The following is a 26659-nucleotide window of genomic DNA, read 5'->3' as shown; positions in this document are numbered from 1 at the left end:
AAGAAAAAAAAATACATGTCACATTGGACCATGACTTCATTCATTGGAAGAGTGCGACAAGGGGAAGAGATTGGGATACGGTTTCTTAATTTTTAAGTCGAGGGAGAGGATTTTGATGGGAAAAAATGGAGAACTTTTCAGAGGAGGGTGGTTGGGGCCTGTTTAAGTGCCTTTTGAGTGGGTGTGATCTATTCAATCAGGAGCCAACTAATCTTTGTCGGATGCGGTCATGGTAGGTGGGTGAGGAAGAGTAGAGTAGGAGCAAATGATAGCTAGTGCTGTTTTTTTTTTTTATCACTGTCTCTATAATGCATTTAATATACTGAAATCGTGATGTCGTCTAGCCTTTTCTTTTAAGAAACCACAGATTCTATTTAAGCATGGATTCTACACCCACGCCCAATGATGCCAATCATTAAAGACAATATAAGTACATGTAACGTTGACATATTTGAAAGGGTTTGAAGTTACTGCATAACAACTTTCCGATTGTTTTTGCTCAGTTATTAACTCCTAAACGCTTCCAAACAGTTCATTCATCATATAGATGTGAAGATCTCCTGATATATGCTTGTTTCTTCGTTGTAATTTTGCATCGAACTTAAGGCTTAGGTCATATTATAAAGTCTCATGGCACTTATTTGAATCGATCAAGTTTTGCCTATGCACATGGATAGTTGTCTTGATGGTTAGAGAATGAAAGTGTATTTTAACATGAACTTGTGCGCATTTCCAGCACAACAGGATGAGAATGATGGGAAACTTGAAGCTTCTCCAGCAAAAGTATGACCGCAAGTAGCAACGGTTGGATTTGTTCAACTGAAAGATCTTATGAGCCCAGTCATTCAACTTCATGATATCTTCTCTCTCTCTCTCTATATATATTTGTGATGTTAGAGTTTTAATTTTAAAAAAAATTATAATTTTCTTATTTCCTAACCTTTAGTTATTTTAAATGTTTTAATATATATATATATATATATATATATATATATATATATATTGAGACACCTCTTTCAGAAGAGTTGTGGCTCTTTGAAAGAGAACGTTGGCTTCTCGTACAGTGTTTCGAAAATAGTACATATCTTCGGAACCATCGCATCTCTTCAGTCTTTGGATAGAGTCTATAAATAGACACTTCCGAGATTATTTCTAATCCAATCCAATCTCTCTCTCTTTTTGATCACTGTTCCAAGAGTTTTTTCCACAGACTGAGTCCTATCACTCTTCAACTTTCTACTTTATATCTTTTCTTCTTTTTATCTTTTATTCTTTTCTGGGTATCTGAACGATCCTACGCTTCGATTCAGACAAGCTCTTTTCAATCTTCTGAATTTATTTTAATAAATTATTTTTTTATAAAATAATAATATAGCAATTTTTAGATAATAATTTTTTCAATACATGATGCAGGCAATGGATAGAACGTGAAGGGGCTAGATGGCCCCGTTATGGCTTGTATTGGTTTTGGGGCACATTTCATGGCAGGCCTCTAGGCCTAGGTGGTGGTGGACCGGGCCACGTTAAACAACATTTGGGCTCATTTAATATTTTTCTAATCAAAATATCTGAACAACTCAGCAGCACATGGTGAACGGCCGTCCTACTCCCTGCCTAACCACATCTTTAGTATTTGGTGGTGCTGGAGATTCTGTAGTTCCCCCTCACCACAACTAACTTATAGTAGTTGGGACCGCTTCCAGCCACCTCCAACCAGCTTGTGCTTCCAAGCTAATGGATCACTTAGGCTCCATCAAACCCCAATCAAGCACAACTAAAAATGTATGATTTTTCCTAGACAGATGGGACGGACAGCCGTTGATTCTCTTTCTAATAGTTTGCATTATACATAGAGAAGATTTGTCACATGCTCGAAATTATGCTCGAAATTAATTCATGTTAGAGATTAGCACAGCACAAGGATAGAAAACAAATATCTATATACTCTCAAAATTCATTCTTATTTGACGTCCCTATAAACTAATTAAAGAAGTTCCATTGGTCAGGGGCTCATCTCACGTTCACCAGTTGACTGATTGATCATATCTATGGAAAGGACAACAGTGCGGCTGATTGGATGGCATCTTATGTGGCAGAGTGCTATGGGCATCCGTATTAAAGCGACCTCATCATTTTCATGATTTGATTATGTTAGATGCTTGTGGGTGTATCTACTCTAGGGCTTGATAGTGTAGCTGGTTTCAACACCGTACTTAATGCATGATAAGAATAATTATTGCCGCGTGCTGCTCACATGGAATGGTTTCCATGTTGTAAACGTGGTGCCGACCATTACCATATAATTAAGGCATGTCATGCCAAATCAGGTAATGGATCTTTATTCTACCACATATAAAGGAGAGGTCCGAAGATTCTCAAGTAAGTTCATTTGAAGATTTCACTCTAAAATTTTTCTCTCTTTCATAATGTTGCTCTACTATTCTGACTTAAGCATTGGAGAGTATTCCGTTGGAAACTTTCTGGCAAGTGTACTTATGTGCCATTCTGTTCCAACACAATGTTATAAGGTCAGAATTATAAGGTCAAGATCTTGACCCATTCTGTTCCAACACAATGTTGGGTCAAAACATCTCCACTGATACCAACTTATGTGCCATTTCTAGTTATTCATTTGAAATTTGATCTAATATATTTTGGAAGACATAATCTCCAATAAATTTAATTTAATTTACTAAAAAATAAAATTTCTAGATGCAAACCCCGGCCCCCATAGGTTCAGATGTCTTCAATGTTTGCCGCTTGGGAGAGGACGCGCTGAGTGAAATTGAAGCTTTCAAATGATTGGAAATTTGTGCTGTAGGAATCGCCTTCCAGTTCCACTTCGTAGAGGATCCGTCGGCTTCTCTCTCACAAGGCCCAACCTACTGGCGCGTACTCATTAACTTGAATCTTCGTAGAGGAACCCTAAAAACTCGTCCCATTCCACCACCACCACCTCTTTTCTCTGTGCGGCAACAATGGCGTCCAACGAAGAAGGCAGGATGAGCGTCTCCCGATGGTCCGAACTTCTACCTGACGAACTCTTGGACCTCATCGTCAAGAAGCTCACCCGCGCCTCCGACTACCTCCGCTTCCGCTGCGTCTGCAAGTCCTGGCGCTCCGTCGCCAAACCCACCAATCTTTCCCCTCACCTCCCTCTCCTCATGCTCCGCTACCACCCCTCCACCGATCGCCGTTCCGTTCTCAGCGTATCCGCCCGGCAGATCCGCACTCTCTCCATTCCCGAACTCGTCAACAAAGTAATCCTCGCCGCCTCCCGCGGTTGGCTTCTTCTGCTCGACGTCGCCCCCGCGGACGGACGTCTTTTCTTGCTGAACCCCCTCACCGGATCCGAAATCCAGCTCCCTCCAACCGATGGTTTCATCCACCAGCCCGGCTGCGAATTCTCTCCGGTCCATCGGAATTTTCTGAGAACCAGTCCTGGCATAGACTCCACCTTGGATCTACTCCAGTACTCGCGCATTTTCCCGTGGCGAGCTTTCTTGCTTTCGAGCCCGAACAAGGATTGCATGGTAGTGAATCTAGTGATCGCCGAGTGCTATCGTTACCACGGTCATGTCGCCTTCTGTAAATTGGGAGATGAATCATGGACTCTGTCGAATACTGGTTTATTCGGCTCGCCCCTCTATATGGCGCACCATGAGGGGAGCCCCTATATGACTGACTTGGATGACAATACTTTGGTTTGTGAATTTGCTCCCCCTTTGGGCCCTTTGTCGATCGATTTGCCAGATATTGACATCGTGGACTTGACTATCTGCTTTTCATCACAACATTTTCACAGCCGTTATTGCTTGCTTGTTATAGTATAGGTGTTGTTCATGTTTTTTCTGATGATGACGATAGGAATTATGAAGAAGAATATTTCAAGATGTGTCATAAGATATATGACTGGATGCCCGGAACCCTAATGATGATGATGGGGATTATGAAGAAGAATATTTCAAGATGTGTTATAAGATATATGAGTGGATGCCCGGGAACCCTGATGACGACGATAGGGATTATGAAGAAAAATATTTAAAGATGTGTTATAAGATATATGAGTGGATGCTCGGAAATCCATCCGGATGGTTTCTGGTCGAAAGCATGCATGACAATACAGTGTTTAGATCATTTAATCCACACCAGAACTTCATTGTCTATACTAGGGATATTCCTGGATGCCAAGAGGATTGCATTTACTTTAATGATCCCACCAATTGGTCATATGATCGACTCGACAGTGGTGCTTATAAACTAGATGTGCTGGACCTTAAGACCGGCAACTTTGAGCATTTATCGTGTGGTTGGAGGGAACCAGACTCCAAAGAGTTGCTGCATCATGTTTGGGTTGAGCGCAGTCTCTGCAAAATGCTGGAATAAAGTCCAGTTGAGGTAATGCTTCCAAATGATCTCCTATACCACAATTTACTTTGTAGTCTTAGTTAATTATCTCATTAGATGCAATATATTGTTACACAGCTTCCTAAAGATATTGTTAAGAAAAAATGTTTGAAAATTGATTCAAAACTAAACTTGTACTCTGAGGCTATCAGTGGAAGATTGAGTCTTGGTATAAAAAATACAGGAGTTAGACATGTTGTAGATGCTCTCTCAGTGGAACCCTTCATATTAGATAATGTTAGCAATATATCACCTAACTAAGCAAATAAATCTATAATTACAATTAATAAAAATTCTTAAAAGAAATAATATATATATATATATATTATATTTGGTATCAAAATAAATCTATTTTATCACAAAAGAAATAAAGTTGCAAATCCTACGGATCCATTAATATTAAATTTAAAACAAAAGTAAGAGAAAATAGTCTGATTGAAGGCAGGTCGAAGCGCGTAGATGCTGTCCCAAAAAAGTGTTTACCCCCACGTACGGATCTTCCGGCAATCTTCCTCAGAGATATGATGACCCTAAATTCTTCTTCGGTATGTCTCGGAAGAAGCCAAATCGAACTCGATCGAACTTGCAGATCCAGCGAAGAACGAAATAAAAAGAATAAAATAAACTGAATAAAATTACAAAAATAAAAATCAGAAGTGGCTAAGAGGAAGAACTTTTCTCCAGAATTTTTTTGGTATTTTTCTCTAATTTTTCGTGTCCGGAATAGGATAAAATAGGGGGTATTTATAGGGGTATTTGAGCAGGGGCTATTTGGTTTTTTTGCGGACGCGTCCGTGCCTTCCGCGGTGATTTCGCGCACCCCCCCCCCCCCCCCCCCCCCTCTTTTCTCCCTTTTTTTCTTCTAGATTTGTTTTCCCTCTAGGATCTAATGACTTTTAGACTTCAGAATATTAGAAAGAGCATGATTTTGAAATCTCCAATGATCGATGTTGTTTAGCTTTCAATGGTATTCACTGTTTCAATTATGAAAGTCTTCATGCTTGCCTGTTTGCACTTACTAAGGGAGGGAACCTAAAGTTTTGTATCTTTCATCAGGCTTCAAAATGTTGGTCGATTAGATCTTTTGTTGAGAAAACATTCAATTGAAATGCTCTTTGAAATTTGAATATTTTGAAGGATGTTTTTGAGGACATAATTTATAGGATGTAAATGCATGAAGAAAAAATTTGAACCAAGTTATAAATATTCAAATATTCAGTCATGCCCTTAACTATCTTTATTTTTTATATCTAAGCCGCAAGACTCTTATTTTAATGTTGCTATTGCTCTCCTCCGGTCTCTCTTTTTCTAGTGCTTTCTATCCGCCTGAAGTATCTTTTATTGCCAACACTACCTATTCTAACTCCATCTTTATTATATAATGAATATATTATTCATTTCTTTTACACTTTTTTAGTTCCTGTATCATGTATGTCCATAATACAAAATAAGCAGATACTTATCTATTATTTTATTGAAATTCTGGTGAGATTTCAAACAATGTTATGCTAGGGGTCCTACTGACAAATTGACATGCTTAAAATTGACAAACAATGTTTCTATATTTCTGGATTAGGTAACAGAGGTAGTGCTATATATCATGCTTAAAATTGACATATTGACATGGAATGAACTCAGAGAATGTTATGGTAGAGGTCCTGCCGACATTGATTTAAAAATCTAAAAATAAATCTGACCCTTTTAAAAGGTTAATTATATTAAGCTGTAATTAAACACATATTTGATAACAAGGTTTGAAAACATATTTGCTCCAGAATCTATCCATAGATCCCCAAAAAAGAAATATTATATTCAATGAAAGGAACAAAAGGTAAAAGAAAACGGGATTGAGATTGTATGGTGGCAAATGTCAGACATAATGTAACTATCTTATAATACTATGATATAGAGGACATATTTTAAACATAACAATGTAACTATAATAATTAATCTAATCCAAATGGTATGAAGTGTTCCAAGATGTGCAAAGATCACTTCTTGGAGGACAACTTTGCAGGAAAACCTAATTATATGCCACATGTTTTGGTGGTTTCAAATTTATAGTTTTGGAAAAACCAATTTTTCAGCTAGTAAAGACAACATCCAAATCCCTGGATAGCATACCCTAATTCCATAGAAATTTAAGTTGAGCATGCTAGGAATAAAATCACCCGAAAACCAACAATATCTATGCTCATGTCTTCGAATCTTACAATGTTTCTCAGTTCAAATGTTTTTCCACTTCCAAACTTGTGAATTGGACTTTCTACGTGCTTGCCAAAAGACTAGGTATAACTAGGAGAGAAAAACAAAAAAGAGAACCAAATCCGCTCGATGAAATATTCTGCTTTGCACTGTATATGCAATATAACCATGTGCTGACTTATAGTGGCTTGTATGGTATGTACAACTCTGATATGCTATAGTATTTGCCATATATCTAACAATGAGTTAGACACAATCATGTGACAGGTATTTATTGTGCAAAAGTTGATGCTCACCAACACTGATAGCACTTTTGAGGTTAAATGTTAATTTATAAAGAATATAATGACTCATTTTTAATTTGAAAAATTACTAAAAGTAAATTTTGATGTAGAATGTTGGAGCAAAAGTCATAATTAGCACCAAGTTGGATTAAAAAACCTTGTAACATGCCAATTATACTTGGGCCATGTTTGGGGGAGCTTTTGGAGGGCCAGAAAGCACTTTCTGGCCCTCCAAAAGTACTTTTAGATGAAAAACTGTGTTTGGTAAATTTTTCAAAAAGCTGTTTCAGCTTTTGCGGGAAGCTGAAAACAGCTTTTGGAAGGAAGCTCCAATTTGGAGCTTTTGGGAGGAAGCTGTTTCAGCTTTTTCGGAAAACTGTATTTTTGACAAAAATGCCCATATTAAAATAACATAATTACATAGTTTATCCCTATATAAACCTAAAAATCTGCTGGAGCCAAGAAAATTAATTTATAATATTAATTATAATATTTTATACCTTTATTATTCTATTATACTATAAATATTGTATTATATTACATTACATTATATGTTATTTTAAATAATTTAATATTATGTTATATTATGAAAAATTAATTTATACTAATAATTATAATATTTTATACTTTTATTATTGTATTATACTATAAATATAATATATATTACATTATATCATAATACATTAATATGTTATGTTAAATAATTTAATATTATGTTATATTACCAAATATTAATTTACTCTAATAATTATATTACTATTATGCTATATTAACATAATATTATTATATATTACAATAATATAATACTATATCATATATTTATGTATTAATTTATGTTATGTTTTATTATGTTGTGTTGTATAATACTATGCAATGTCCTTTATGGTAATTTTGTCATATAAAAGTACTTTCTCAGTTTGTTTACCAAACACAAAACAAAGTACCACAGCACTTTACGAATGTGGTTACCAAACAACAAACAGCTTTTTATAACAGCTCTATTTCAGACAGCTCTACTTCCAACAGCTCTACTTCCAACAGCTCTACTGTCAACAGCTCCCCCAAACAGGGCCTTGGTTGAGAAAATTTCTCTCTCCTATGACTTCTGACCATTGGTGCTTCTTTGCCGCTCATTATTATTATCATGATGATGATGATGATGAAATTTGCTGGTCTCATTTATGGTTATGATTCAACAGGCTTTCACATTTTGAATTTTCTTTGTTAGTGATTGATCTTCATGTCTGTCAAGCACAAATTGCTCAATTGTTCTGCTCCTCTAGTTTTACTATATCGTTTTTATGTAATCATTCTTTAATTCACTTGACCTCATATATATATATATATATATATATATATATATATATATATATATATATATATATATATATATATATATATATATATGCAATCATTTTTTCATACATATTGAGGCTGTAATGAATTTTCAGGCCTAACTTATTCTCTGGGCCCAAAAACTCAAGACATACTGCCGTCCCACCGATGCCTAAGCTTCCGCGAGACTCCAAGTTCCTTTAAACGCACTCGGGCATTCATCTTTCTGCTCTCATCGCTAAGTAATCGTGATATTATTATAACTTGTTTTTCTAGAAGCAGGGTTGTATTTTTCCATCCGTGCGAAAGGAGGGGAATCCTTATTTTGTGCAAAAGGTACAATCCATATGCAAGAAAAATACCATGCCAGCTGAGGGCTTCGTCTGCTTGGTGATCATGCCAAGTTCTAGGCAAAGACTTGCTCAGTTTAAAGCTGAGCTCGAATTATTCTTCAACATCTTGTTTAACAGATCTGATGGAAGTTTGAGATCCATCGAGACTTCTGCCTATATATTTTATACCAACTATTTTGATTATTATCCTAGCCGTAATTCAAATAATTCAGTTATTAGCTCCAAAACTGATATGTTAGGAAACCTCTCGATTCTCAAAAAGCTCTTATGCTGCGGTTTTTAGGTACAAACAGGCAATTCAACCACCCCTGCAATACAGTCTGTACCTAGCAGTAACTAGCATGCCAACAAACATTTGCAACTACAATCATAAAACCATGTGTACACATAGACATAACTATTTTAATCCAAATTAAACTATGTTTAACAGGGGGAAGCCAAATAAATTTATAGATTTTTTGCATGAATATTTTTCTAAAAATTCAAATTTATATAAATACTTTCTTAAAATTGATATTTATTTTTGTACCCTCATAAAATACTGTTTAGTCATCGTAAATTTTTAAAAACGTTAGTTTTAGGTTATTCTAACTTTCCAACCAAACAAAGTTCCAGATTTTTTTTTAAAGAAAAACATGATTAAAAAAATTAAAATAATACAAAGAAAAAGATGATCTTGTTTATATCTTCCTTACAAACTTAAGACATCAAGTTGGTCTCTTAATCCATTATTTCAAATACCATATTTCTCCAAGAAAAAGGAGCTTAAAAATTAATTAATCATAATAAACTAATTGATAATTGACTTTTTAGAACAGAAACCGATCTTCACAGACATTGGAATAGGAACAAAACCTCAAGCTAAGAGCAGGATGATTTTTTCTGTTCAGAACAAAACATCAGGATCAAATCCACCCCAGACAAAGGGTGAATCCACGGTTTCACCCCACCAAGTCAAGGCACCGCACCTGACGCCCCCTCGGAAAAAGGGCAATATTTTATTACCGTTGCAGTCATTCGTCCAAATATCAAACCCCGTGACCAGCCACAGCCACCCGATCATCCTCCAAACCATCCCCACCGTCCCTCCACCCATTTCAAATTTCAAATCATTCGACCGTTGCGAACCCAGCCATCCGCTCCCCTCCTTTCCCTGCCCCCTACTTAACCTCTCCGAGAGGGCCACAAGGCCCACAACCCTCGTCTTATCTCTCTCGCTTGGCTCTCTCGGACACAACCTCTGTGTCTCTCCTCACCATGGCCGTCGAGAAGAAGCAACCCTCCAGTCCAGCACCGCCTACAACTCCGCCCAGGGCGGCGGCGGCGCCGCCCCTGTCCCCAAGAAGACCATCGAGGAGATGTACCAGAAGAAGACGCAGCTGGAGCACATCCTCCTGAGGCCCGACACCTATATCGGCTCTGTTGAGAAGCACACCCAGACCCTCTGGGTCTACGAGAACGGTGAGATGGTCCACCGCCGGTGACCTACGTCCCGGGCCTCTACAAGATCTTCGACGAGATCCTCGTCAATGCTGCTGACAACAAGCAGCGGGATCCGTCGATGGACTCCGTCTGTGTTAGTTTAATCGAAGGGCAATGCCAGCAGGTATGTATTAACCTGGATGTCTCTCTGCCAGTTAATTTCATTGTCTTTAAATTTTAATCTGCGTTAATAAATGTCACCTCCCTTATTCTATCAGGTCAGCTATGTGAATGGGATTGCCACTGTAAAAGGTGGAACTCGTGGAATATGTTACCAACCAAATCACGAGCCATGTCACAGCTCTCACAGGAGTTTCTTAAAAAGGATCAGTGTTGTCCTACCTACTCTTTTTGAACTGACGAGAAAAAAAAACTACTGTTGAAACTGAATAAGTATATCTAACTCTGTTCTTCTGCAGTGGCTAAATCGGGAGTTGTAAATAGCCTCCTCTCATGGGCTGATTTCAAGCAGAGTAAGGAATTGAAGAAGACAGATGGAACCAAGAGGCAGAGAATTGTGGGCATTCCTAAACTCTTGAGGATGCTAATGACGCTGGTGGAAGGAACTCTGAGAGGTGTACCTTGATTTTGACAGAGGGAGATTCAGCAAAAGCTCTTGCTGTGAGTAGCGTGAACTTAGTTAAGTCTGTTAAAATCTAAGCTTCTGAGTATGAATAAGTAATTTCTGCTTTGCTGTTTAATATACAGATGGTATCTCTGTAGTAGGAAGGAACCACTATGGTGTGTTCCCTCTGAGGGGTAAGCTACTGATTGTGAGGGAAGCAAGCCACAAGCAGATAATGGAGAATGCAGAAATCCAGAACATTAAGCAAATTCTCGGTTTGCAGCAGGGGAAGGAGTACGAAAGCACCAAAGGTTTAAGGTATGGACATCTCATGATAATGACCGATCGGGTATGTTTTCGATGTTGTTTATGTTCATTCTTGGAGGAAAAAAAGTGCCAGCATACTTACAGGTTCTTTGTCTGCTGGTGCAGGATCATGATGGTTCTCACATCAAGGGCCTCCTGATTAACTTCATACATTCATTTTGGCCATCACTGCTGAAAATCCCATCGTTCATGGTTGAATTCATCACACCTATAGTGAAGGTAGGCCTTGATTGTAAAGTTTTTTGTTAGAAAATTGTCATATTTAGGATTGTGAAGCAAGTGATGCATTTTCTGTTCTACAGGCAACTCATAACAGAAACAAGAATGTCCTGTCATTCTACTCCATGCCTGAGTATGAAGCATGGAAAGAAAGTTTGGAAAGGAATGCAAGTAGCTGGTCTATTAAGTATTATAAGGTCGTCCTGTTTTAGAGTGTAATGAATTAGAATATAATCTGCCTAATATTCTGTTAGCTCCCATATAGCATTGCTTATTCATGTTGCCTGTCGTAGGGGTTGGGAACAAGCACATCAAAAGAAGGAAAGGAATATTTCCAAGATATTCATAAGCATAAGAAAGATTTTATGTGGGTGGATGAACAAGATGGAGATGCTTGAATTGGCATTCAGCAAGAAAAAGATTGAGGGCTAGGAAACACTCGCTTCGCCAATTTGAGGTAAATGCCTTTTCGTTTTTTTTTTCTGTCAACAAAGTAATCCTCGCCGCCTCCCGCGATTGGTTTCTTCTGCTCGACGTCGCCCGCGGACGGATGTCTTTTCTTGCTGAACCCCCTCATCGGAGCCGAAATCCAACTCCCTCCCGCCGATCGTTTCCTCCACCGGAGCGGCTACGAATTCTCTCCGGTCCATTAGAAGTTTCTGAGGATCGGGCATGACATGGACTCCACCTCGGATCTCCTCCATTATCGGCGCATTTTCCCATGTGGCGCTTTCTTGTTTTCGAGCTCGAGCACAACCCCGACGGATTTCATAGTGGTGATCGCCGGGTGCACTTACGACGGTCGTTTGGCCGTGTGTAAATTGGGAGGATGAATCATGGACTGTGTTGATTACTGGTTTATTCAGCTCGCCCCTCTCTATGGCGCACCATGAGGGGACCTTTATTGGCTTGGCCGGCAATGCTTCGGTTTGTGAAATTACTTCTCTTTTGGACTATGCACCGTTCGATTTGCCAGATATTGACGACGAGGACCTTGACGATCTAATTTTCATCACAACATCTTCACAGCTGTTATTGTTTGCCTGATATAATAATCTTGTCCATGTTGATTCTGATGATCACGATGCGGATTCTGAATTTGATTAAGTCACGCATTATAAGATATATGAGTTCATGCCGGAAAACCCTTCCGGATGGTCTCATGTCGAAAGCATTTATGATAATGCAGTATTCGGAACATTTGTACCATACTTGAAAAACAATGAAGTTCAAGTGTGGTATAAATGTTCCGAACACTGCATTGTCATGAATGCTTTCAACTGGAGACCATCCGGAAGGATTTTCTGGCATGAACTCATATATCTTAAAATGCGTGATATAATCAAATTCAGAATCCGCATCGTTATCATCAGAATCAACACAGACAAGACTATTATAACATGCAAACAATAATAGCTGTAAAGATGTTGTGATAAAAATTAGATCGTCAAGGTCCTCGTCGTCAATATCTGGCAAATCGAACGGCGCACAGTCCAAAGGAGAAGTAATTTCACAAACCGAAGCATTGCCGGCCAAGCCAATAGAGGTCCCCTCATGCTTGGTCATAATTTGTAGGATGTGAATATATGAAGAAAAAGTTTGAACCAAGTTATAAATATCCCACATCATGCTCGGTCATGCCCTTAAGTATCTTTATTTTTTATATCCAAGCTGCCAAACTCTTAATTGAATCTTGCTATTGCTCTCCTCCGGTCTCTCTTTTCCTTTGCTTTCTATCCGCTTGAAGTATCTTTTATTACCAACACTACCTATTCTCAATCTTATTATATAATGAATTTAGTATTCATTTCTTTTACCCTTTTTTGGTTCCTATATCATGTATGTCCATAATACAAAATAACAAGATACTAATGTATTAATTTATGGAAATTCTGGTGAGATTTCAAACAATGTGACACAAGGGGTCCTATTGACAAATTGACATGCTTAAAATTGACAAACAATGCTCCTATATTTCTGGATTAGGTAACAGAGGTAGTGCTATATCATGCTTAAAATTGGCAAATTGACATGGAATGAACTCACAGAATGTTACACTAGAGGTCCTACTGACATTGATTTAAAAATCTAAAAATAACTCTGACCCTTTTAAAAGGTTAATTATTTTAAGCTGTAATTAAATAGATGTTTGATAACTACGTTTGAAATAATATTTGCTACAGAATTTATCCATAGATCCCATAAAAGAAATATTATATGCAATGAAAGGAAGGAAAGGTAAAAGAAAACGAGATTTGAGTTTGTATGGTGGAAATTGTAAGACATAATATAACTATCTTATAATACTGCGATATAGAGGACATATTTTAAACATAACAAAGTAATCATAATAATTAATCTAATCCAAATAGTATGATGTGCTTCAAGATGTGCAAAGATCACTTCTCGGAGGACACTTTGCAAAAGGAAAACCTAATTATATGCCACATGTTTTGGTGGTTTCAAATTTATGGTTTTGGGGAAACCACTTTTTTACCGAGTAAAGGCGACATCCGGATCCTTGGATAACCTACTCTGATTCCATAAAAATTTAAGTTCAGCATGCTAGGAATAAAATCACCTGAAAACCAACAATATCTATTTCTAATGTTACAATGTTTCTTAGTTGAAATGTTTTCCACTTCCAAGCCTGTGAATTGGACTTTCTACATGCTTGCCAAAAGACTAGGTATAGCTAGGAGTGAAAAACGAAAAAGAGAACCAAACCTACTCAACAAAATATTCCGCTTTGCATTGTATATGCAATATAACCATGTGCTGACTTACATTGGCTTGTATGGTATGTACAACTCTGATATGCTATAGTATTTGCCAGATATCTATTAATGAGTTATACACAATCGTGTGACAAGTATTTATTGTGCAAAAGTTGATGCTCACCAACACTTATAGCACTCTTGGGGTTAAATGTTAATTTATAAAGAATATAATGACTCATTTTTAATTTGAAAAGTTACTCAAAGTAAATTTCGATGTAGAATGTTGGAGCAAAAGTCATGATTAGCACCAAGTTGGATTACAAAACCTTGTAACATGCCAATTATACTTGGTTGGGAAAATTTCTTTCTTATGACTTTTGACCATTGGTGCTTCTTTGCCGCTCATTATTATTATCATGATGATGATGATGATGAAATTTGCCAGTCTCATGCATGGTTATGATTCAACAGGCTTTCACATTTTGAATTTTCTTTGTTAGTGATTGATTTTCATGTTTGCCGAGCACAAATTGCTTAGTTGTTCTGCTCCTCTGGTTTTACTATGTCGTTTCTATGTAATCATTCCTTGAATCACTTGACCTCATATATATATAGAAAGACAAAATTACGTTGATTCTACACTATTTTCTTGCTATTTTATCTTTTTTGCAAAATATCCACGTTTTAGTGTGCAACTCCAGGTTTATATATCATTAAGGGTTTTTTTGCATGGATACCCTTCTAAATATCAAATTTTGCATGAATACCCTTTCAAAATTGATATGCATGTATACCGTCGTAAAACTCTGTTATTGTATAAATATCCCTAATATAACGGTTGTTATAATGGTGTTAAAAAAATTATCTTTATATTAATTAAAAATAAAATTAAAATTTGAAATGACATTACCACCCTTACTCTTCTTCACCTCCACCACAATACCCCCCCCCCCCGCCCAGCCCCCCGCCGCCGCAGGCTTCCCCATCCCCCGCACTACCCCACCCCACCTTGTTAGCAATATATCATATAAATAAACAAATAAATTTATTAATTTAATTAATGAAAAATCTTAAAGGGAATAATATACATGCATATTATTCGGCATCCAAATAATTCTATTTCAATGCAAAATAAATCTATTCTAGCACAAAATAAATCTATGCATTTAATAAATTTATATTATAGAATTTCAAATCCTACAAATCTACTAATATTAAATTAAAAATAAAAGTAGAAGAAAGTAGCCTGATTGAAGGCAGGTCGAAGCGCGTAGACGCTGTCCCAAAAAAGTATTTGCCCCCACGTACGGATCTTCCGGCAATCCTCCTCTGAGATACGACGATCCTACAACTTCTTCTTCGACACGTCTCGGAAGAAGTCAAAGCGAACCCGATCGGACTTACAGATCCAGCAAAGATCGGAATAAAAAGAATAAAATAAACTGAATAAAAACAAAAATCAAAAGTGGCTAAGAGGAGGAAGAATTTCTTCAGAATTTTTCTACTATTTTTCTGTAATTTTTCGTGTTCAAATAGGATGAAATAAAGGGGTTTATATAGGATTTTTAACAAGGGCAAAATGGTCTTTATGGCGGATGCGTCCGCGCTCTTAACGCGAACGTGGGCAACGTGCGCCAGTGGACGCCAGTTGGCGCCCGCTGGCGCGTGCCCAGTTCATCCAAAAAAGAAAACGCCCGTTGGGCGTTTCCTTTTTTTTCCTCAAAAGTTGGCCGCGTGCACGTTTAAGTTTTTCCCAACAATCCCCCACAAAAACTTAAATAATTTTAAAATCAAAATAAAATGTTGGATATCTTATATTATGTAATAGGTGTTGGTACCTTTCGGTTTGAACCTTCACTTAGTGACAGTGGAGCCAAGGTGGTCTTAATCTTGAACCTTGGTCCATGGCTTAGATTAAATCAACAGCACACATAATATAGCCCGATCTGGGTTCTAAGCGGGTTGCGCTATTATGGCCATGCGCAGGTATCTATAATGTGCTTTTTAGGAAATCGTCCATTTTTCATAATCGCGGCCTTACGACTGCATATATAGGTGAGTCCTAATAAGGAAGCTAGCAAGGAAGCTCCTGCCTCTTGGGTCTCGGACTTATTAAGATACAAACGAACTCATCCTACCACTTGCTTTTATGAGCACTAGCGCCATAGGGATGAGGAAAACATGAAATAGTGCTCCTCTTAGTCACACTTCGGTTTGTTTCTACCCATTGAACCTTTAAAGGTTGGGTTCCCACCGTGGTGATCTATCTTTATAGGTTAAGCCCTATCCCCCTCGACGACTCTAGAACCACTGTTCTAGATAAGCCTTTAGTAAGCTGATCAGCCAAATTATTTTCTGATTTTACAAAATTCAAGGCAATAACATTATTTTTCAATTTATATCTTAATAATTTATGACGTACTTTCAAGTGCCTGTTCATTTTTACATTGGCATTTTCTTGGTTGTATTTATCTATTGCAGATTTACAGTCACAATGTAAAGAGACAGGTGGTAAAGGTGACTCATCTACTGGAAGGTCTATTAATAGATCTCTGAGCCACTCAGCCTCAGTGCTAGTAGTGTCTAAAGCTATCAGTTCGGACTCCATGGTACTCCTAGATATCAAAGTTTGTTTGGTAGATTTCTAAGACACAGCAGCTCCTCCTAGAAGAAAGACATATCCTGTGGTAGATTTAACATCTAAGATGTTGCTGATCCAGTTGGCATCGCTATAACCTTCTAGAACAGCTGAAAATCCACTAAAGTGCAAACTATAGGACTTGGTACTCTTAAGATACCTAAGGATCCTCTCTAATGCTATCCAGTGATCTCTATTTGGATTAACAGTATATCTACTAAGTCTATTTACAGCATATGCTATGTTGGTATAGTTTGCTAGGAATCCTAGTGAGCCTATGATTTGAGCATATAGGCTTAGAAGGACATGAGTTCCTAAGTTCTTCTTAAGATGAGTAGAGGGATCAAATGGAGTAGAGATAGGCTGACAATCGATATAATTGAATTTATTGAGTATTTTATCAACATAATGACTTTGGGATAGCTCAATACTATTTCCACTTCTAATTATTTTGGTATTTAAAATTAATTCAACTTGTCCCAAATCTTTCATATCAAACTTATGATTTAGAAATTGTTTTACTTCATCAACTATCTGAAGGTCTGATCCAAAGATCAGTATATCATCTACATAAAGACACAAGATCACAAATTTATTTCCAACTCTCTTATGGTATACACATTCGTCTGTACTATTGATTTCAAATCCAAATGTCATTATGGTTTCATCAAATTTCAAGTGCCATTGCTTAGGTGCTTGTTTAAGACCATAGAGAGATATGACTAGTCTACAAACTTTATTTTCTTGGCCTGGGGTTTTAAATTCCTCTGGCTGGTCCATATAGATTTCTTCATTTAAGTCTCCATTTAGAAAAGCTGTCTTAACATCCATCTGATGAATCACTAATCTATGAATGGAGGCTAATGCTATAAGGACCCTAATAGTAGTAATCCTAGCTACAGGTGCATAAACATCAAAAAAATCTACCCCAGGTCTCTGAGTAAAACCCTTGGCTACTAATCTAGCCTTAAATTTATCTACAGAGCCATCAGGCCTAAGTTTCTACTTAAAGATCCATTTGCACCCTATAGTTTTACAACCAGGAGGAAGATCAGTCAATTCCCAAGTATGATTTTGGATAATTGATTGCATCTCATTATCCACAGCTTCTCTCCAAAAAGGTGAATCCAAGGATTTCATTGCGTCCTCAAAGATAGTTGGAGAATCTTTTATAAGAAAGGTATAGAAGTCATCTCCAAATGTTTTCTCTACCCTAGATCTCTTACTCCTCCTAGGTTCTGCTTCTACTTCTATTTCTCTTGTCGTTATTCTACTAGAGCTACTAGCTATATCGCTATCTACTCTAGTTCTAAGTGGAAAGGTGTCTTCAAAATATGTTGCATCTCTGGCTTCTATGATGGTGTTGTTACTAATATCACTTACTTCTGAATTTATCACCAGAAATCTATTAGCATTATTATTGGCTGCATAACCTATGAATATGGCATCCACTGTTTTAGGCCCTATTTTCTTTCTCTTAAAATCAGGTATTTTTACTTTTGCCAAGCACCCCCACACTTTCAAATAGCTAAGATTAGGTTTTCTATGTTTCCAAACTTCATATGGGGTTAGATCATTATTTTTAGAGGGAATCCTATTAAGGATATAACAAGCTGAAACTAGAGCTTCCTCCCACAAATTTTCTAGCACTCCTGAGCTTATAAGCATGGAGTTCACCATATCCATTAAAGTCCTATTCTTCCTTTCTGCTACTCTATTTGATTGGGGAGAATAGGGAGCAGTCACTTCATGAATGATTCCATGATCTTCACAAAATTGAGTTATCTCATTAGATGTATATTCACCTCCCCGATCTGATCTAAGGATTTTAATTTTTTTTTCCTGTTGGTTCTCAGCTTCGATCTTAAAAATTTTAAATTTGTTGAGGACCTCATCTTTGGTTTTAATTAGGTAGATGTAACAGAACTTGGATAGATCATCTATGAATGTCACAAAGTATCTGTTACCTTCCCTAAAAGTTCTACCAGAGTCACACACATCACTATGGATCAACTCTAATAGATCTGAATCCCTATTAACGGATTTAAAAGGGTTCCTAGGGAGTTTAGCTTCTACACAAATTTGACATTTCTTATGGTTCTTAAGATCACTTTTTGGTATTAGATTTAGGTTCATAAGTTGCTTAATTGAATTATAATTTACATGACGTAATCTACCATGCCAAATAGAAAGGGGTTCTATATTCATAATCAAAAGATTTTCATTTATTGAAGGAGCTATTATATTCAACTTGAACAATCCTTCACTAAGGAATCCTTTTCCAATAAACATTACACCATGAGAAATTACAACCTTATTGGACTCAAAAACAAGACAAAAGTCTTGCTGGACAAGCAAGGAACCACTAATGAGATTTCTCCTAACAACTAAAATATGTTGGACGCCGTGCAGGGACAGGACTTTTCCAGAGGTAAGCTTTAAATCCACACATCCTACTCCTAGCACACGCACCTCCGAGCTGTTTGCCATGATCACAGCTCCTCCACTTGAGATCTGGTAAGAAGAAAACCAGGAGCGATCCGAACAAATATGAATACCAGCTTCGGTATCAATCCACCAATCAAGTGCTTGTAAAGTCATGTTAACTTCAGGAGTGAAGGAAACAGATCTGAAAGCTGTCTCAGAGGAGCCAGCGCCGGAAGTCACCATGTTGACTTAAGTACTGGTTGTGTATGGATCCTTTTTCTTAGATTGAAGAGGTGCAGTCTTCTTATAGAAGCATTGGGGAGACAAATGATTGGTTCGACCACACACATAACAGAAACGAGCACCATCTTCCTCTTTCTTCTTCTTCTGCTCCTGGGATTGAATAGGTTTCCTATTATAGTGGTGGTTAGGGTTTCTAGGGTTGTATGGTTTCTTTTTGAAATTCTTACGGAAGGGTCGGTTCTAATTTTTCTTAGGAGGGGCCTCTACATTATATGCATTGTTCTTGGGTCCAGTAGAGGTATTACTCCTGAGCCTGTGTTGCTCTTCAATCCTAATAGAATTCAAGACTTGGGTTAGGGTGAGAACTTCTTGGGTATGGCTAAGGGTCTTAGCAAAATCAGACCAGGAAGTAGGTAGTTTATCTATCAGACAGGCTACCTGGAATGATTCATCCAAATTGGTTCTATTAGCCCTAAGCTAGTGGATCAGGATTTCAAAATCATGGATTTGGTCGTTCATAGGCTTTGAGTCCACCATCCTAAAATTATTGAAGTCGGAGGCCTTGAACCTCTTTACCCCAGCATCATCAAGACCATATTTGCTATCTAGGGTGTCCCAGAGTTATTTGGCACTCTTGGCTGTATAATAGATATCATACAGCCTCTCAGAAAGAGCACCTAGGATTTTATGGATACAATGATAATCTATCTCATCAGGTGTCCTAGAGGGTGTGCTAGTGAAGACAGAATGTTCAGTGTTGGAAGAGGTTGTTGGGTTGGACCCGTTATCAACTTCAGTAGTACTTTCACCTATGGCTGAGATTAACCCTAATGTGGTGAGCCAGAACCGCATTTGGTTCTGCCACCTCCTAAAGTTATAGCTATCAAATTTTTCAGGTTTTGCACTAAGATGGTCACTAGTGTTTGAGGCCATAGGATCAGGGTTACAGAATAGAGACAGAAACCTGATTGAAGGCAAAAAATCTATGTCAAAAAATTGCACTAATATTTATATTGAACTTTAGATGTCTAATTGATATATCCAAAAAACTAATAGCCAGATCAGCTCCAGATCGGTGGTGGAGCACTAGGCTCACTTAAGTACCAGCCTTTCTTAGGCACGTATGCCTTTTTGACAAGCTTTTCTTAGACACTATTAGTTAGTGGATATAGTCACTAGAAATCACACAAATTCAATTTTTAGAATAATCTAAATGCAAACTTAAATTAGATATTGTGGATTAACTAATTTCAAAATTTTTCGTTTGAATTCTCCGAATTAGCAATAATTGATTACTAATTTAGTAGTAACAAATCAATTATTTTAATTAAAATTTAAAATGTCAATTTAATGAATTATATGTTAGAATTGATTTATTGCCTTATTAGAATAATTGATTACTAATTTTACGGCAAATCAATTATTGTAATTAAGATCTAAAATGTCAATTCAACGAATTAAAAGATTTATTCCTTTATTAGAATGATTGATTGAGATTTAATAAGTCAATTCTTTAAATTAATTATTATATATTAACCAATTTTCGAATTTTCTGTTTGAATGGGATCTGCAAATTACTTCTTGAGGAGTCCAAATGGAGGTATAATAAACCTCTTGGAGGTTAATCAAATTATTACCTCTTTAGAATAATTTATTATTAATGATGTACTAGCAAAAACAATTATTGCAATTAAAATCTAATATGCCACAATTGTAATAAAAATTTTAATGAATTATATATTACTAACAAAAAATAAACAAATACTTCTTTGGATTGTTAGCAATATATTATATAAATAAACAAATAAATCTATTAATTCAATTAATGGAAAATCTTAAAGGGAATAATATACATGCATATTATTCGGCATCCAAATAATTCTATTTCAATGCAAAATAAATCTATTCTAGCACAAAATAAATCTATGCATTTAATAAATTTATATTATAGAATTTCAAATCCTACAAATCTACTAATATTAAATTAAAAATAAAAGTAGAAGAAAGTAGCCTGATTGAAGGCAGGTCAAAGCGCGTAGACGCTGTCCCAAAGAAGTATTTGCCCCCACGTACGGATCTTCCGGCAATCCTCCTCTGAGATACGACGACCCTACAACTTCTTCTTCGGCACGTCTCGAAAGAAGTCAAAGCGAACCTGATCGGACTTGCAGATCCAGCAAAGAGCGGAATGAAAAGAATAAAATAAACTAAATAAAAACAAAAATCAAAAGTGGCTAAGAGGAGGAAGAATTTTTTCAGAATTTTTCTACTATTTTTCTGTAATTTTTCGTATTCAAATAGGATGAAATAGAGGGGTTTATATAGGATTTTTAATAGGAGCAAAACGGTCTTTATGGCGGACGCGTCCGCGCTCTTAACGCGAACGTGGGCAACGTGCGCCAGCGGACGCCAGTTGGCGCCTGCTGGCGCGTGCCCAGTTCATCCAAAAAAGAAAACGCTCGTTGGGCGTTTTCTTTTTTTTCTCAAATGCGCACGCGGCCCGAGAATTTGGCCGCGTGCACATCTAAGTTTTTCCCAACACCCCACCCCCCCGCCGCGCGGTGCTCGGCTTCCCCAACCCCCGCGGGTTTCCCGCCCGGCTTCCCCATCCCCCGCACCACCACCTCCCCCCCGCCCCCCGGCGCCCGCCTGCCCCCTGCGTATCGGGATCCCGATCAAGGGCCCAAGCCCGGAGCCGAGAACTAGTTAGAGACAAGAGAGAGAGAGAGAGAGAGAGAGAGAGAGAGAGAGAGAAGAGGCAGAGGAGAAGAGGAAGGGATGGAGTGCTGGTGGGATCGAGTGGTGATTCCGATGAGGCGAGTCTGGATCAACGTGTCTACTCGCATCAGAAATCAGAAAACCTGTATTTTTTTTTTTTTGATGATCCTTGTCGAACAAGTCGATCAGAACCATTCCAGTGGAAGATTAATTAGATTAGATTTATTTCATTTCTATTTTTCACTGTGAACCTGAATTAATTTTTTTTTTTTGGTTTCTAACCGCGTATTATATACTTTATTTGAAGGTAAGAAAAACAAAATATCACCCATTTTTGATTGATTGTTGAAACAAAATATGGATGTATGTTATTTTTTTTTCTTTTATTTTGTTAGGATAGGTTTGGTTGATAAGCACTCTCTCTTACAATTTATATCGTGTATACTTATTTATTCAATGTACAGGTTCTTAAATAGAGCAACAACTATTCAAATTAAAGGTAAAATTTGGAGGATATTTTAGGAAGGTTAAGAATTCTACAAGACTTAAGTACTACTTTGGAAGATAAAAGAGCTGGTTAGTTGATGTTGGCTGTTATAAAGGATTATAAAGGCTATCACATTAATTAATGTATCTAAATTCTTTCCATCTTCTAAGATTTTTTTTGTGTATATATCCTTCTAAATATAGAAAATTGCATGAATATCCTTGTAAAGTTACTATTTACTTGTATACCCTTATATAAATTTCTATTTGCATGCCTACCCATTAAGGGTATTTTAGTCATTTTAATTTAAAACCGTTAATTTTTTAACGGCGTTAGATGGCATGGGTATATATGCAAAAATAAGAATAAAAAAGGGTAAAATAGCAAAACAAGTATTTTACGAGGGTATACATGCAAATATCTTTTTTAGAAGGGTATTCACGCAAAATCTGATATTTAGAAGGTATCCATGCAAAAACCCTATCATTAATCAAAGACTCTGAGGGTTATCTTACTTTTGTGCTATGACAAGTAGTTTGATTTCTTGAGTCTTTTCCACGCATCATCTCTATATTTAGTTTTCCTATATACTCTGATGAAATATCTGATTCAATATGGAAACCCTTTCAATGTATACAAAAGTCTTTGTTTTTCTCATTTAGTTGTTTTCTGCATATAACTTCTAGACTGTTTGGTATATCATCTTGAATTGTTTTGTCTAAAGCACTTACGTTGTCACCTAAAAGGTTATATGGTGCTTAATACTAAAGCACTACCCATTTAAATGTTTAATTTAGTCCATTTAGTCATATAAATGTCCTCTTAAATCTAAGCAACTTATCTATTAGGCATTCTTATAATCTTGTGGAATATAACAGTCTCCTAGTTCTTCATGCATTATACTCTGCTGGTGCAACACTCAATCTTCTACTAGAGTGCCAATTGTAATATCTTTCTTAGTTTTGTTTCAATTTCATCTTTCCCTTTACATTTTACACTATGCCTGAGCATCTTACCGTTTATGCCAAACACCCTTGTAAATTTTCTTGTAAATTATTTACCTGCCAAGGAACTCCTATTGCTTATATACCTTAATGCCCTAAAATGGATTGATCTTATACAAGTTCCTAATTTTCAATAATGTAAACCTTTAACTATCAGTAACACAATAAAATATATAAATAAAAATGCAAGAATGAACATACAGTAAAACCATGGGCAGACTAGAGTAATTTCACTAATTGACTAATTGCAAAAGTTTCAAATATAAAGGACAAGTTGTCATGGAAATTGTTGGGATGGTATGACAAGGGGCTTTGGGTTATGTTTAAGGGTTTGAAATCAGGAAAGATATTCATTTGAGAAGTTGTAAGAAAGCTTTTAGGGAGAATTTGAAGGGATTGAAGTGTCAATAAAATGGTTTGCACAAATGAATAGCTAGATCATTTTAGAAAGCCAAGCTTGAATAGATGGGTTAAAGTCCATTGATATGGTTATGATTTACTCTTTCTTCTCTCCTTTTTTTTTTATTACCCTTTCTTCATTTTTATTATTCCATGAAAAAACTATGAGCCGTTCGGACATGGTATATCACTATATTGGATAAATGCCTTGGTTTTATCTATTCAATTTCTCATTGTTTTTTGTCTTGATAATTAGCTATCAAGGATACAACTTGTTGATCCCAATAAATAGGAAGACATGGTTTTGAAGTATGCAATTGGTCCAGTAATTTAGTCTATTAATGGTTATCTGCATGTCTCAGTTGCAAAAATCTTCATGCTAACTATATTCCTGTATAGAGAGATTTTGAACTTCTGTATCTTTCCACAATTGGTTCATGTTAGATCTTTTGGTAAATATCATCCAGTTGAAATGCTCCTGGATGCTTAGTGATGCATGTTTGATGAAATTTGAACACAAAATTTAGATATCTTGAACCATGTCGGCGGTTCGCGCTTAATAACCAGAAGATTCTACATTAGGTGCAACATTGTGGTTAGAATCTTAATTTTGCTCGTATTCCTACACCTTGATTTCTACGCCTTATCCTAATTCTTCAACCATGTCTTAAATGAAGTATTTTTGTTGGCAACACTTTACTCAAGATCAGTCTTATTGGATGGTACATGTAGCATTTGTTTGTTCCATCAATCATGTATTTCTGTGCAATGCAATAACTCAAGAAGTACCCGATTATTTTGTAGAGATGCTCCTGAGATGCTTTCATACCCCAAATATCTATGCGTTCTACTTGCAAACATCCGAATCCACTTTGTACCCTCAATGTGGATTAGGTTAATTAAGACCATATTGCAAGGATTGTTGTGCCGGAATCGAAACCCTACACCGGTTGCCCAGCGACTCAGGTCGGTACGGCACCATGTTGTTCCATCGCGAGCTCGTGACACGGTAAAGGGGGTGAGGGAGAGGGAGAACGGCTAAGAGACAAAGAGAGAGAGGAGAGAGAGAGTGGGAGGAAGGCTGGCGGAGGGCTGGCGAGCCACGTGGAAGAGGCGGAAGAGGAGCTCCGCCTTCGGTACCTTGTTTCATTCTGTTCAAAATCGGGGATCGGAGGCGGAGCTCCTTCTCCGCGCAGCGGCTTCTCGGCCCTCCGTCGGCCGGCCTCCACCTCCCTCCCTGCTCTCTCTCTCTATTTTCTTTCCTTTTTCTTCTCCCCCTCCATTGTCGGTACTTGTTTTGGTTATCAGAATCATCCCGGTCTGTCATCAGTACGGCTCGGTACGTTCCGAACCAGATGGTTTGGGACAGGTCCGCCGACCATGCTAAATATTTGTGAACTAACTTGAAAGATAAGAGAACCCTAGGCTGGGGGATTTATTATTTTTTCCTAGTGACTTCACTTTAAACATCCAAAACTTCGACCATATTAGACAAGTTTAGTATCTTAAACTTAAAACTATATTAAAAGTTGTTACTTTTGCTAAACAGATTTTAAAAAGTAAGGACTACAAAATTTACCTCTAGATTGTCATGCAGTATTATATGGGTCAATCAAAAGGGAAGGAAACAGGGGAATGCTGAAATCGTATGGGGAAAATTGAGACACTATATTACTAGCCATATTAAGTTACAACAAAGAGGATAATTAAGACATGAAATAAAAATACAAATTTATTTAATCCAAAATGTTCCATATTCTCAGTCATGTGGTAGTATCACCTCTGGGAAGACCATATTTTAAAAAGAATAATCAAGTTGGATGCCTTATGTTTGGTTGTTTTTGAATTCATAATTTTAGGAAAACCATTTTACACAATAACACATTAATCTGATCCAGTGAAATGTCGAATGTTCTCATGAAACTTGCGTTACATACTCTCCAATCAAATGTCCCAATTGGTTCCCGAGGAAAGCTATTTATTCTATAAACTAGTATTCTTTCTCTCCTTAATTGTTTAGGAATATCTTTTTGAATGGTTTTCTTCCCAAGATGCTCCATATTAAGTTAATTGTGGAAAGCTACCGTCTATCCCCCACCTGCTAGATCTATAGGCATTTATATAATTTTTCTTCCCTTTTACTAATGATGAGCCTGATCTATGTAAGAAACTTGCACTTGAACCTGGGTGTGGTAAGGGGTGTGGCAAACTAACACGGCAGCTTATAACTGAAGTTGGTAGAAATGAAGCGAAGCAGGCTATATACACTTTCTTTGTAGTGCAATAGAAATGTTTGTACAAGAGATGTTATACAATTTTAAGGTTGTCTTCATTGACTCATCGGTTTGGTGCATATCCATCTGTTGCAACGAGCTCTGCATGCTTATATTTTCAGGATTTTTCTGCACACTTCTGGTAACTTCACCTGACAGGAGAGATTACAGGAAAAAAAATATTATCCTCAATGATATCATCTATGTTTTTGTGCTTCATTATAAGTGGACTTTTTCATCTGAACTTTACCGTTGATCAACTACATTATTCATATCACATAGGTAAGAGGCAGCTACCTAGAGTGACCCGGGGAATCAGAATCAGCGAGGGTAAGCGTGGCATTGTGTGAGGACCCGTGCGGGCGTGTGTTTAGTCCCACATCGGTTATTCGCTGGGTAGATCTTGGGTACTTATACAGGATCAAGGAACCCAAATAATAACTTCTGGCTAGCCATTTTGGGTGAGATCCTGGGTTGTTACAAATGGTATTAGAGCGGACCCGGCCCATAACTTATATGGACTAGAAGACACTGCAGCACGGATCCATTGGGGTTGACCACGGACCGATCGTG

At 37.1% G+C, this 26659-nt stretch overlaps 2 protein-coding genes across 5 annotated transcripts; both read left to right on the top strand.

Moving 5' to 3' along the window:
• The first annotated feature begins 2978 nt into the window (after positions 1-2978).
• On the top strand, positions 2979-3833 carry LOC120103937 (probable F-box protein At1g44080). Its single transcript, XM_039115878.1, has one exon. The coding sequence runs from the start codon at positions 2979-2981 to the stop codon at positions 3831-3833; it is 855 nt and encodes a 284-aa protein (XP_038971806.1).
• A 5952-nt stretch (positions 3834-9785) lies between these two features.
• LOC103724132 (DNA topoisomerase 2-like) lies at positions 9786-26425 on the top strand. 4 transcript variants are annotated; one of them, XR_005507851.1, is made up of 7 exons: positions 9786-10190; positions 10285-10687; positions 10775-10980; positions 11064-11177; positions 11261-11374; positions 11471-11634; positions 26369-26425. XR_005507851.1 is itself a non-coding variant. In XM_039117947.1 (6 exons), the coding sequence occupies exons 3-6, from the start codon at positions 10867-10869 to the stop codon at positions 11524-11526; spliced, it is 393 nt and encodes a 130-aa protein (XP_038973875.1). In that variant the 5' UTR covers positions 9786-10190; positions 10285-10687; positions 10775-10866; the 3' UTR covers positions 11527-12842. The 4 variants fall into 4 exon arrangements, 2 of the variants coding, with proteins under 2 accessions (XP_038973875.1, XP_017702376.1); XR_001880407.3 differs by lacking the exon at positions 26369-26425 and having other exon boundaries at positions 10775-10949; positions 11471-12842; XM_039117947.1 differs by lacking the exon at positions 26369-26425 and having other exon boundaries at positions 11261-11369; positions 11471-12842.
• The last annotated feature ends 234 nt before the right edge of the window (positions 26426-26659 follow it).

Source organism: Phoenix dactylifera, chromosome 2 (genome assembly GCF_009389715.1).
Source record: "Phoenix dactylifera cultivar Barhee BC4 chromosome 2, palm_55x_up_171113_PBpolish2nd_filt_p, whole genome shotgun sequence".
NCBI classification, from domain to species: domain Eukaryota; kingdom Viridiplantae; phylum Streptophyta; class Magnoliopsida; order Arecales; family Arecaceae; genus Phoenix; species Phoenix dactylifera.
The sequence above is the reverse complement of the archived record's forward strand: the minus strand, read 5'-3'. Positions and strand labels throughout refer to the sequence as shown.

Coding starts and splice junctions, on each gene's coding strand:
- LOC120103937 (XM_039115878.1), top strand. CDS start 2,979: ATGGCGTCCAACGAAGAAGGCAGGATGAGCGTCTCCCGATGGTCCGAA.
- LOC103724132 (XM_017846887.3), top strand. CDS start 10,867: ATGGAGAATGCAGAAATCCAGAACATTAAGCAAATTCTCGGTTTGCAG. Junction 10,981..11,063: donor TCATGATAATGACCGATCGG/GTATGTTTTCGA, acceptor CTGCTGGTGCAG/GATCATGATGGTTCTCACAT. Junction 11,178..11,260: donor TCATCACACCTATAGTGAAG/GTAGGCCTTGAT, acceptor TCTGTTCTACAG/GCAACTCATAACAGAAACAA.